The sequence below is a fragment of the Falco naumanni genome, chromosome 3 (genome assembly GCF_017639655.2).
Source record: "Falco naumanni isolate bFalNau1 chromosome 3, bFalNau1.pat, whole genome shotgun sequence".
Lineage (NCBI taxonomy): Eukaryota > Metazoa > Chordata > Aves > Falconiformes > Falconidae > Falco > Falco naumanni.
This window is the reverse complement of record NC_054056.1, coordinates 81,468,978-81,482,015: the sequence shown is the minus strand read 5'-3', so window position 1 is coordinate 81,482,015 and position 13,038 is coordinate 81,468,978. Positions and strand designations below refer to the sequence as shown.

Sequence of the window (13,038 nt, the reverse complement as noted above, 5' to 3'; positions counted from 1 at the left end):
GACAGGAAGGAGGCATTTGAACTAAAATTGTGGCTGTAGTGTGGACTCTTTATTTTCTGTCATTAACCACCTTTTATCAGATTCTCTCTCTGTCTGTCTTGGGCTATGATAAAATGTATGTAAACTAGTAAAACTGATTCTTACTTTTATTGCCTGACCTTGGGCCAGCCCTTTATGTGCTCATGCACTCTCTTTTCACTTCAGTTTTCTTCCCCTTAAAACCAGGGATAATAAAACTACCTCTGATCCTTGGTGTCGTTTTGTCTCATGAAGAAGAGGATATTTGCAATGAGAGGTGAAAGGTATTTAAGCACTAGTGAGTGTGTTTTATGAGTTTAATTTACTAAGTGGAAGAGTAACCACACTGAAGTAAGCATTGAGTAATATCTGATAGTTTGAATTTTATTGTGTACTAATTTTGGTGTGGATCTTTAAGAATTCATAAAGAAAAAATTAATATCCAGGTTTGTGACTACTCTGCCTAAGCAGTTGCCTAAGAAACCCACTTAAATAACAGAATAAATGCTTTTATCTTTTTTTAAATACAGCTCGGTTTAGGGCTCATTCATTTTATTAAGAGAGTTCTGGCTATATCTACACTACTAATGTGTAGGGCCCTTTGTCTGGTAGGAAATGACATGGTCTTTGCCTCATTTATGTACCGATAGCTATGTAGTGAAGGCTGTGGTAGTGATGTTAAAAACAGGATGGAACTGTGGAGGACAGGCAAATGAAGATGATTGCCTGTTGGAGCCTTTTTCAGAAGTCAGCCAAGAACCTCAATCCACTTATTTAAAACCAAGATCAAAATCTCCTGCAATACATATAGGGTTAATGACAGTGGACTTGCAAATCTATGGCTGTGATGTGGAGAAATGCCTATAAATAAATAATTAAATAAACCAAATTGTTCTGAGAACACAGCTGACAAGGATATTTTCCAGCCATTAAGTGATGAAAGAGACAGTGATTCATGGCCTTTCTTCCGTGCTGGTGCAGGATTTTGCTGCTGTTTTCAGTTTTGGGTTGAAAGCCATGTTTCTTAAAATCTTCTGTGATTTTTGTCTGCAGCTTCTTAGCCATGCTAGTGTTGTCTCAATTGCATGATTTAAACCTCTACCTACCCATACAATAATTGGCCATCTAAGTGCTCTCATTTGGAAGTCTAATTAGTTAGATGTCTACCTACTTCTGAAAGTTAGTGTTTAAGTAGCTTTTGTCTGAGGATACAAAATTAGAAGCAAGATTAATTTAGGATTAATTGCTGTCTGGAGAAATTCTGTTGTATATATGTAGTGTGAAAGCTTGGAAATTTAATTTTAAAATATGTTTCTTCATGTTCATAGCTAAGCTGTGATGACACATGATTCTTTCTTTGTTCTTTCCATTGCAACAATTGAGGGGGAAAAAATGAAGTTTTCAATTTAGAAATAAATTTACTTCAAATGGACTTCCCAATTTCTAGACTTCCCAATTTTCTAGACAACTTAAGAATGTACACTGAAAAGGTACTTAAATTATCTGATGAAAGAGGCTTGATTAGGATTTATTTTCACTGCTGATACTGGAGCTGAACTCTCACACTTCACCATTGCAGCATGTAGACACACCTCAGTAGATAGGGCATTGAACCTGAAATCTCTTTCAAGATGTTCATGAGGAAGTGCTAGCTTACTGGTTTCCAGCACAGACTGCCATGGAGGCAAAAGTTAGCATTTTAGTAACACTTGATAATATTGCTCTTCATAGTTGAAAATATGTGAAGAGGGAGGGGTCTGAGAAGATACAGACTTAAGAATAGTCCCACAGAGTCTGAGTCCTGTACAGATCTTTTAGCAATCCTTTCATCTTATTCCTATCCACAAGTAAGAATGCAACCTCACCTTAGCAACCAGACTAGCCTCTCTGTGCTGGATTAATCTCTTGCATTTTTTTGTGTTAATTTTTTGAAGTTTGACTTTCAGTATTATTTATGAAATATTCTTCATACAAAAGCATACCTTTAAAATATTTTAAAAATGAAGATCTTTTCAGCATGGTTTTCTCTCTTTTGACTAGAAAGTCTTGTATCACCATTATAGCAATACAACTGTCTCACCTCAGATGACCATGCAGCCCTTTCTTGGTCTGTGAGAGGATGTTTTGCCAATTCACTGCTCCTGGAATTATTGCATAGTCCCAATAACAGTGGTCAGATATCTAGTGTGGTGGTTCACATGCAAAAATAAGCCCTACCTAAGTGACTCTACTGTTAACTTAAGCAGTCCCTTTACTTAAGTGGATTGTTAAAGATGAAATGCCATGGAAATAAAATTCCATGTTGAATAGGGTCTTTCACTCCACGTACTTCTTGGAATATTGAGAGGCGTGGAGGAATGAGTACACGTGTCTGATAAAACTAGATGGAAGAAGCTGACATGCATGCTGTTACTGATAAAAGCGTGGCTTAATATGTTGGAAAAATTGCTCAAGAACAGTTAATCCTCACTTTAGGATTACCCCAGAAAGCTGGCAAGGTCAGGCTGTACGGGGATTGTGTGTCATTTAAATTCGGGCTGCATGTCTTGCCTGGGGGTAGCATTAACTGCTACATGGGACTTGTTCTAAGCTACATCTGTAAATCATCATTCTTTGTTTGAAGATAGCACACTCCTTCTATCCTCCAAGCTCCTTCTCTTGACAGGTGCAGTCAGTACCCTTAATTGTAGTGCCTATCAGGTGACTGCCTTTGTGCAGAGATTAATCAGTTTGGAAAATGCTATTTCCATGTAAACTACATGAGTTAAACAGATTATAACCCCGTGTTTTTCATGCATATCATAAACTGTGTGAGGAAAGTGCTTAAAGTCATTTAATTAAGGTTTACATTGTGCAGTGTGAAAAGCCTTTCTGAGTTTAATTTTTAAACAGATGTTAACATTGGTTCACATGAAATCTAATCAGCTGGGGAGAACGGCACGTTGTGAGGAAAGTGGTGAAAACTCCTAGCAGAAGTTATTGCTTGCAATAGGGTAAATTCATTTACAACAGAAGCTGTGAGGAAAAGGGTTTTGTTTGCAATACTACCACCTGTTTTTTGCTTAGCTTGTACATAGCCAACCTGGTAAATCCAAAAGAATTATATGGATATGTTAAGAAGTGAAATTTTAGCTACTTTGTGTGTATGTATGTAAGTCTATACAAGCAAATATATCTTCCCTTTGTGCATTTCTTTATGCATGCAATTTTGGGTGTGGACAAGCTAAAGCCAGGTGGAAGCTTGGTCAAAAAAGTCTTCATCAAGAGAAAGCAGAAAGAATCACCAAGAACAATAATTTTGAATACATACAATTTTAAATAGTTGCTCAGCTTTGGGACACTAAGTCCTCAAACTCACCTCTACAGCTGTGATATTGTTGGGTTTTTTTCAATAGCCTTTAAATGTGAAATTTAAATCCACATATTAAAAAGTCATGAAGTGCATCTCATTACTGATGCAGACAGCTTTGCCACAGTGATATTGCACAGATGATATTGTCCTTTGAAGCCTCAGTTGTCAGGGAGAGGGGAACAACCTCCCTGATTCGGGGGGCATTTTTTCTCTTGGCTTAGAAAACAAATTAACACTGATGGTAAATACACTTGCTACCGGTTTTAATTCATGGATTAACTCTGCTGTTGTCTAGGCTTCTGACTTGCAAGTGAAATTGAGGACTAGAGTTAGACCTGTCTATCATTTTGACCTGGCATGCAAGCATTTTCTCAAGCCTAAACTTGGGCACAGCCTGAGACTTCTTCATCTACATGGCACGTAGCTACAGACACTATGACCACAACGAGTCATTTGAATGTGCAAACTCAACCTTGAACTAAGACCCAGCTACTAAAGCCAGTGAAATCTTGTCCTTCATGACCTTCTCTAGACCCTGACTTAGTTCAGTTTTACAGTGTATTTCTGCCCATAATTTTATGTCTTCAGAAAACACTGATTAAGGCCAAGCTGAATATGATTTTTTTATGTACTTAGAAAACTGGTGTTAGGAGACATACCACCAGTAAACTATCAGTATCAAGCACTGTGTTTATTAGGATTGTCTCAGACCTCCTTGGTAAAGTCAACTGGAAAGGCCTCAGAGAACAACAACCTTTTAGATTTTTCAGCTTCATGGAATAATCTGAAATGTAATATCTATTTAAGAGGAAAAATACAAACCACATACTGTGCTAAAACAAACGTGAAAATTTTATCATGAGGATGTGTTCTTAAATGTACATGGGCTACTGTAGAGCCTGTCTGCTGTTCTTGCTAAAAGAATGATCTAATGTTACTAGATTGTCATTATAAGACACTTAATCCCCAGAGTGAGAAACAGGAAGAATATTCACGAGTTTCAATGCTATTTACTAATTGCCAATTGACTTGAGGAAAGCTAAAAAATTACTGGAAACATCCATCCCTATCCTGATACACACACAAACTAATAATGGAAATGGCAGCCAAGACAAACAGCTAGCAATGCGGTGCATCCTGTTGGCATCATATTTTTGGCACTGTTGTAGCTACACAGAAAACAAGTGATACAAGAAATGTGTAAGGACATCTGTTCTGTAACCTGTGGGGCTTCACTCACAAAACAGTTGTAAAACCTTCTGGGGGAGAGAAAAATTTCTCTATATCTGTGCAGATGCTCTATTGTAAGAAAAATATCAATGGAAGGAAGTGTTGAGCCTTTAAAAGAGGAAATTGTTCACCAGATTCACTGTCAAATGTTCCATTCTTTTCTTTCCTTTTCATTTAACCTAAGTTATCTGCCATTCACAAATTATATTTAAGCCAAGTGGTGTAAATCTGTTGGGACTAATAGAACTGAATCATGGATTAAATTAGCCCAGTGTCTGCTTGTAACTCTTCTTCGCTTTGGATTACTTGGGCTCTGTGTCACTCTCCTGACTATTCAGGTCACAGCCTCTCAGCTACCAGCTTCCTTCCTGAATCCAGCATCTTCATGTCTATCTAAGGGGCATGACAGGGAGAGGAGAAACATTAAGGACATCTTCTAAGGTCCAAAGAATTGTTTACTTACCAGCTTCTCTCAACTTTGCTGATCCTTCCAAATGTAAGCAGGCTATGGGAGAAAGAAAAGGGGGAGGTTTTAAGACACCGCAAAGCTCACTCAACTGTTCAGCTACTGCCATTCGGTCATATCCCATGGATGGACATTTTAAATGGAATGAAACCTTCCCCAAATTCAAAAGTTGGGATATTAAGTAGTTAGGCTTACCCCACAAGTGTCTTATGGAGAGAAAGACATGGTTCCCTGAAAAAAAAAAAAAAATCAGATCTCATATAAACCTGGAACACATTAGGAAACTGGAAGATAAAGAGGGACTGTGAGGTGTAAGAGATGGGGAGAACTTGGGGAAGGAAAATTTAGCTCTGGGAGTAGCCGGGAGTCCTGGGTGGGAGAGAATTTAGGAGCGGGGGGGGGGGAATGTAGGGCCCTGGGTAGGGTGAGATTTGTGAAGAAGTAGAAGTGATTGCCTCTGCTGTAAAAGAAGTCAGATTCTGGGGTGGATAGTAGGGAGGGGAAGACCAGGGGCACTGGAGTGCTTGGGAAAGATGTGGGGCTGAGGCAGATGTAGAGAGTGGCAACTCAGTACTGAGAAGCATAAGCTTTTGAAGAGATTGTCAGCTTCCAGAGCAGCAAAGGTGAGAGGCCTAGCAATGAGGGATGGTGCAAAGAACTGGCTCTCCAACAGAGCTCACACAAACACTCTGACACCTCTACTTGGAAGATCAAGGATACAGGTACAGGACTGCTTTCCTGCTGCTTCCGCACTCTGATATTTTGTTTCAGAAATACAATAGATCTGAGATCTTGAATATTTTATACCACATTTCAGTTTAGGAAATGCATTGCTTGAAGAAGGTCGAAATGGAGAAATGAGACTGTACTGCATTACAAGCGGTAGGATCTGAGTGTTGTATTTGTATTAAACATGCTTATTATTAAACATCTTGAATTGTACTTTCGTTTTATGTATCCTCTAATTGTTCCGTATTTACTTCCTTGACACCCATATAGTAATGACCAATTCTTACAGACAAAGGGTTCAATATTTTATATTGTAGCACTTATTCCCTTGCTGTTAGAAGAGATGACCTTGTGATCTGTTTCTATTGAGATAGTGGCCTCCTGGAAGTTCCAAAGCGGTTTTTCTGGAGAGCAACCCTGAAAGCTGCTCTGCAATGTTTGTGGTATGCCTTGCAATAGCCAGTTCTATGAATAAAACAGCAGTAACAGATGTACTCATATACAAAGCAGTTCTACAAAGTAATTAGGAAATTCAGGTTCATCTGATTAATATCTTCATGATTTGGGGATTTCAGTACCACTGATCAAGATCAGACTGTCCTACATAACATATGATAAACCTGTCACCTAATCTTGAATGAAACATTACTTGGCTTTACTTCTTACCAACTATGAACATGGCCTTTTCATCCAAGGCACTGTACAAACAAATAACCTGAACAAATAGTTCTTCCACAGCAAGTTTACAATTCCACATCAGACCCAGAAGCTAAGAATGGATATAAAAAAGTAAACAAGGTGGGTTCAGAAACAGATGAGGTAGCAGTGAAACTGTTGTCATGGTTTAACCTGAGCCAGCAACAAAGTAGTACGCAGCTGCTAGATCGGTCCCCATCACACCCTGGTGGGAGAATCAGAAAAAGTTAAAACTCATCAGTTGAGATAAGAACAGGTTAATAATTGAAAAAGAGTAAAAATATTAATAATAATAATAATGACAATATAAATAATAATTGTAATGAAGAGGAGAGGGAGAGAGAGGAATAAAACCCAAGGGAAAAAGCAATCAAATGATGCACAATATAATTGCTCACCACCTGCTGATCGATGCCCAGCCAGTTCCCCAGCAGTGATCGGACACCCCTGGCCAACTCTCCCCTGTTTATATACTGAGTATGATGTTCTGTGGCATGGAATATCCCTTTGGCTAGTCTGGATCAGCTGTCCTGGCTATGCTCCCCCCCGGCTTCTTGTGCACCTCCTCACTGGCAGAGCATGGGAAACTGAAAAGTCCTTGAGTTAGTCTCAGCAACCACTAAAACATCAGTGTGTTATCAACATTATTCTCATACTACATCCAAAACACAGCACTGTATCAGCTACTAAGAAGAAAATTAACTGTATCCCAGCCGAAACCAGGACAACCGTGTGGGAAAAGCAGATGTCTCAGCATGCATCTCTCCTTGCAATGCTACCTGGTAATGTTTTTTGGAATATCATACATAAGAAGAAAGGAGATCCTGATTGTTTTGCTAATGTGCATCAGGAAAAATGGACATGAGAAGACAGGACATTCATGTGTGCCCTTCTCTACCAATTGAATTGTTTGGTTCTCATAGTTGCTAACCCACGACTGACTAAAGTACAATAGAGAAGCAGTCCTGTGCAAGGAATCACAGGCACTCCCCTTCCTCACGTGGTGAGTAGTGCTTGCTCTGAGATGAAAAGGACCCCAGGGAGAGAAGGAGAAGAGAGAAACTGGGATGAATAAATGTGTCAGGTTACTGGAACAAAGAAGTTGAGAGGAGAGTAGATGTTGCCACTGGGCAAAATTGTTTGGGTTGATTCAGAAACGGTGATTTTGCTGTGCAGTCAAGATGGAGGATGGAAAGTCAGATCATGATTAGAGCTTATAGGACTTGAGAATCTGCATCTAAAACTACAAGGGATGCTATGAAGTCATAGAGAAAGAGCTGTCTTATAAAAAATGCAAATATATCAATATGTCAGGAAAACCAGAAGATATGAGGAAAGGGAGAATTCATTCGCTGGAGAACTCAATGGGTGATAAAGGTGAAAGATCCCGTAATGGGAGAAATTGTTATTGAGGCTCAGCCCTTAGTCGTAGCATGGAAAAAAGATAAAAAGAAAGATGCAGGCAGCAGAGATTTTAAGATGAAGGGGGAAATTATGTCAATGAATGGGAAGGAGGAACAGATTAGCTGTCAGATATAGGGACCCCAGAACACATGGTAAAGGTAGAGTCTATGAGTAAATAACAGTGATAATCTGAGGTTTACCAAGACACATCATAAAATGTTTAGCTTTTTATTTGTTTGCTAGAGCAAAACCCGTAAAACTTCACAGACTAGAAAGATTCCAGCTTTATGGGTGAAGTACCTTGTACAGCCTTCTGAAGCTTTAGCGGCTAGTTATTACTATAGACATATCTAGGATACATGCCTCTTACTTTAGGGCAGCCTGGCAATTTTTGTGCTGTTATTCATCTCACCAAAATATACATCGTCTAATAATATTTAAATTGTATAAACATACCTTTCAAGGGAAGGAGCTGTTGAGAGAGTCCAGGCAAAGATTTAGTATGAAAGCAAATCCAGTACTTCATTACAATGACAACTCCTGTTCCGGACAGAGTCCTTGCTCTCTGAGAGGAATGGAAAATGGAGATAGAGACATGGATTCTTTCTGTCCTGACAATGAAGAAGAGAGCAACTTCCAATCTTTTAAACAGCAGATGTTGCCTCACTGTGAAGAACAGTGCCATAGGGCCTGCAGTTAGTTCAGTGTTTGAGGTGTTACCTTAGGTAACAGCGTCTGTGAAAAGTTACCTTTCGTTCCCCCTGTGATTAGTTCTGAATGTATCTTAGGTGGGAGTGAATAAAGAGAAAAATCCAGTTTTGAGTTCTGCCTTACATTTCATCTTCCAGACAGAACTGACCTCAACTGTTTTACTGGGCTGGGTGTGTTTTCAAAGTCAGCCACGTAGTGCCTGAGAGTTTCATAATCACCTTTTGCTAAATGAATTACAAAAAAATCACTTGTCTTTTACCAAAGCAGTTAGGGGGGAGAGAAGAACAATTTTGAGTCCTAAAGCAGGACTCATGAAGATGAGAGAGAAGCTGGGCAATAAAGAATGCACTTGTGAAGAAAAATATCAGCTGAAAATTGATCATTCTTCTATTGCTGATGCTTCATAATCATCCTGTATTGCCTCACCCTCTTTAGCACACTTCACTACCTTTATATAAGACATCAGTCTGCTGTATTGTTTGAGATCCAGCCTTAAGTGTCAATAGTACCCTATGACCCTCTTCCCATTGCTCATATCTTACGCAATCATCTATAAGACAGGAGTTTGTCCATAGGAGCTCTGGAAAGCGTAGGCTCTGGGAAAACTAGTGAAGTTTTCTTCTCTGGGAAGCTAGTAAGACGTCACAGGCCAGAAAGGCAAGAATCCTACAAATATATCATGTTCTTCATGTAGGTGCTGAAGCTTTCATTAACACAAATGGAAGTCACTCATATACCCAGGAAGAAGATGACATCCTCAAATCCATGCACAAGCACAGCTGTCTATCATGGAGCTGTTATGTACCCGCTCTTGTTAGCTCTGTAGGCTAAATTGCTTCAATATACAGAAAATTATTTAAATCTAGAATCTCAAAATACAACCTTCCTTCACTTGGTGTTAATACAGTTGTGTCAGTGGGAGTTTTGACAACTAATTTTTTCTTTAGGCAGCGTTAAGTGCCTTGAAACAGTTTTCAGAACAAGGACTGGATCCAGTGGAAGGGGCTATGAAAGTTGAAAACGGATCACATGAAATGTAAGTACCATTTAAATCCTCTGCATTTTAATGCCTGTGTGGTGTGATAGATAAGAAATGTTAATTAAGAGCTTAGTTGCCCTTTTAAACCTGTGCAAAACTATTTCCTCTGGAATTTATGTAGTTTGTGACAATTTGAGAGGATAAACAAGATTTCAGGTTTAGCATTACTGATAATGTTTACTAATGAGCTATAAGACAGTCAGTCCTCCTATGGAAATCCTAAAGAAAAGGATTTTCTTTTTATTGTATGGATTCTGTATAAGTAGCATAACACGATTTTTGTCAAGTATGTTGTAGCACGTGATACTGCCTGTAAATTAGGATAGCTATCTGCCAATAAGTCTTTATGTCTGCAAGAGGAGTTTTACCCTAGAGAATTTAAAAGTTGAGATATCTTCCAGGTCTGAAAAAACTCTTATATGGAATATTAGCTTTAAGTAGTAGACAATATAACCAGGTTTCACACAGGATTTTCAATTATTTAAGAAAGCAGGATTGTCTGTCCAGTACAGATTTTTTTTCCAGCTGCTAGTCTGTTTACGTAAGAAGGTAGTCTTGTGTTACTAAATAAATTAGGAAGTAATAGAATAAAAGAAAGAAGACTAAAAGTGGCATTTGGAATTTTCAATGGATATATTGTGGCTATTTATAAACTAATTTAATCAGAAACATTTTTCCATATGATCTCATCAGCATAGTATTTGAACATAAATATTGTTGTTTCACTTTAAAATGTTACCTTCCACAGTGACCTTTGAATCTCATGTGCCATCTGGTAATAAACATGTCTTAAAGATGTGCAACCCTGGACCTTACCGCTCTTGTTAATGTATTAATCTTTCAGACAAGTCAAGCATCTGGGAGAGAAAGCAGACAATAAACAGACTAACTCAGGCACCATTGCTCAGGACTGCAAGGATTCAAAGGCTGTCGTCTAGGAGCTTCCCAGCACCCACGGCTGCCACTGCATCCTTATAAACCTGTCAACACGCAATAGGGTGTATGTGTACAAGGAAATGAATGACTAATACCATTATTTGAGTCTTATGTGAAGACAACACTATTCTAACACAAGAGATAGTATACATGGTACTGTTTATTCAACTGTGGAAAAAAATAAAATTGAACATTTCCCTTAGGACTCGAGATCAGAGCGTAACTCGATTGCCCAGAGGCAGAAGAAGTCTGATCATGTTACTGGAGGTTAAAATAACAACTAATTAACAAAAGCATTAGAAAAAAAAGGGAAACTTTAAAATTGATTAATATGGAGGAAAACAAGTCAGCATTGGTTCAGTTATACAATTTTTTCGTAGTGTAGTTTTAAGTTCGGCTTACTGTTTTTTAAATAATGCTTGAATATTTTAAAATTAACCAATGACAGTGCTGTGAGAATTGTAGTTGTTGTCTTCATATATAGTCATACAGCTTATCTTTTTATGCAGACATTATGCATTCTTCATTCTATATGAATATGTATGACTTTAAGATGCACTACTCAGAGTTGTATGCAAACAGAAGTTTAAATCATGACAAGTATTTGCTTAACACGAACAGATGTTAGCTATGATCAGTCTTGATATACTCCGGGAAAAAGCAGATACGGTATTTGATTTTCCTTGCCATAATCAATTAAAGAGGCGTCTTGCCTCCAAGCAACATTTTCCCCTTCGATTCTGCTCTCTGTTGTGTGAAGCACATCTACACCCCATTCCGTGTGTTGTACCAACCCACCATTTGCATCAACTGAGTGTTTTTAATCTCTGCATTTGGACCAAGAGCAAAAGGTAGGACTGCAACATTATCGACCCAAGGATGGAAAACCGTTGATGTAAAGATCATTCTTTTGTGAAAGGAGTGGCAGCAGAGATAAGACCTGTGGCTGCTCTGTACCAGCATATTTCTTTTAAGTGTATGGCCAAATGCAGTAAAACCACATCAGTTCATGTGTACAATGGCAGTGTCGTCTCTTTCTTTATCATTTATAGGTAGACAACTAAGAGAATGAAGTGAAAAAAAGTTCAATTACAAACTAATGAATGGCTACCGTGCGAAAGCCAGGGTTCAACCTACCTTCCCCCATGGCACCACCTTCTACAAACTTACTGTGTTAGACCAGTCATCCTGGCATTTAAGTCATTTATTTATCCAAAATAGAGACATTTTATTTTATGTAAACCTGATGCAATAAACATATAAAGCTTCAACTGACGGCGTAACAGTCACGACAACATTGCACAAGATTTTGGAAGCATGTAAATCAGGGATCGCAACTGAGGTGACTCACACAGGAAAGCAGAGAAAGAGCAATGTAAGGAAATAGTGCAAAGTACGGTGGCATTGATTGGGACAGGCTTTCAGGGTAGCACACATCATGCTCTTACAGAATCAGTGGTGACTAAAATTTTTTTAGTGTCCTTTCTTCTACTTCATGTTTCTTATGGGTATGATTCACTCCTCCTCCAGCAGATCAGGAACCTTTGTGCTAAAATTTTGCAGTTTTCTAGGGTCTGACTCCAAAAAAGAGTCAGGAATAAGCTGCACCTTTCCATTCCCACAAAACTGGGAGATTTCCAGAGGCATTTGGCACCTGGCAGGCTGAAGTTATTCAGGCAGCAGCACACAAAAATAATTAGCTCTTGCACACCATCTTTCTCAGGGATATGTTACCTGCCTAACTGGCAACAAGAGCAGAAATTCTACTGCTCCTTCACCGCAGCGGCCAGCTCAGAGAACTCAGAAACAGGCCCAGTCTGTGCTTTAGCAGTACCTGCCAGTATGCAGAATGTGAATGGCATTACTATCCCCTCCCATGGAGAACGAGAACAAAAGGAAGAGGCAAATCCGTTCCTTGACAACTCTGTCCTAAGGGCAAGAGGCTGAACTTGCTGGGGAGAATATGACAAGGAGACTGGCAGTGTTGTCTCCCTGGCATTAGAACCTCCATGATGTGTTGTTCCCTGTCCTGTCACTACAGAGAAACCCTTTGTACTGGTTTGCTGAAGGTACAGCTTGATTCTTCATGCCATTCTGTAGGCACAGCCATAAAAATGTGCCCAGTAAACTTTAGATCAGTTGCTTTGTTGCAGGTGGCCTCTGCAGAGTGCCAGGCTTGCTCCAGTGTATGTGGAGAACAGCACAGTGATGCTCGCCTCGTTCTAAATGAGCAAATTGCAGCCAAATGCCTGCAGCCAGCTATCCGGGCCCAAGGTGGCTCCTTCAGCCCCTCCAGTCAAGACAACAGTAAAGGATCATCTCTATGAAACTGTTATCATCTCAGGTCCTCTTGCTGGTCAGAAGCATCCTTGATTCTAACTCTGACAAAAACCAAAGCAACTACCTGAGTTGGGGGGCTCACTCTTTTTTTCTCACAACTATGGAAACACAGAGCAG

General features: G+C 39.2%; 1 protein-coding gene across 4 annotated transcripts in view; it reads left to right on the top strand.

The window, feature by feature from the left end:
• Positions 1 to 11,597, top strand: part of STAU2 (staufen double-stranded RNA binding protein 2) — a 177,454-nt gene extending 165,857 nt beyond the window's left edge. For all 4 annotated transcript variants that reach the window (XM_040588431.1, XM_040588434.1, XM_040588433.1 and 1 more), the window contains 2 exons: positions 9,554 to 9,642; positions 10,490 to 11,597. In XM_040588431.1, the coding sequence (XP_040444365.1) occupies positions 9,554 to 9,642; positions 10,490 to 10,583 (183 nt within the window). In that variant the 3' untranslated portion in view covers positions 10,584 to 11,597. The remainder of the gene's footprint in view (positions 1 to 9,553; positions 9,643 to 10,489) is intronic.
• Positions 11,598 to 13,038: the final 1,441 nt, after the last annotated feature.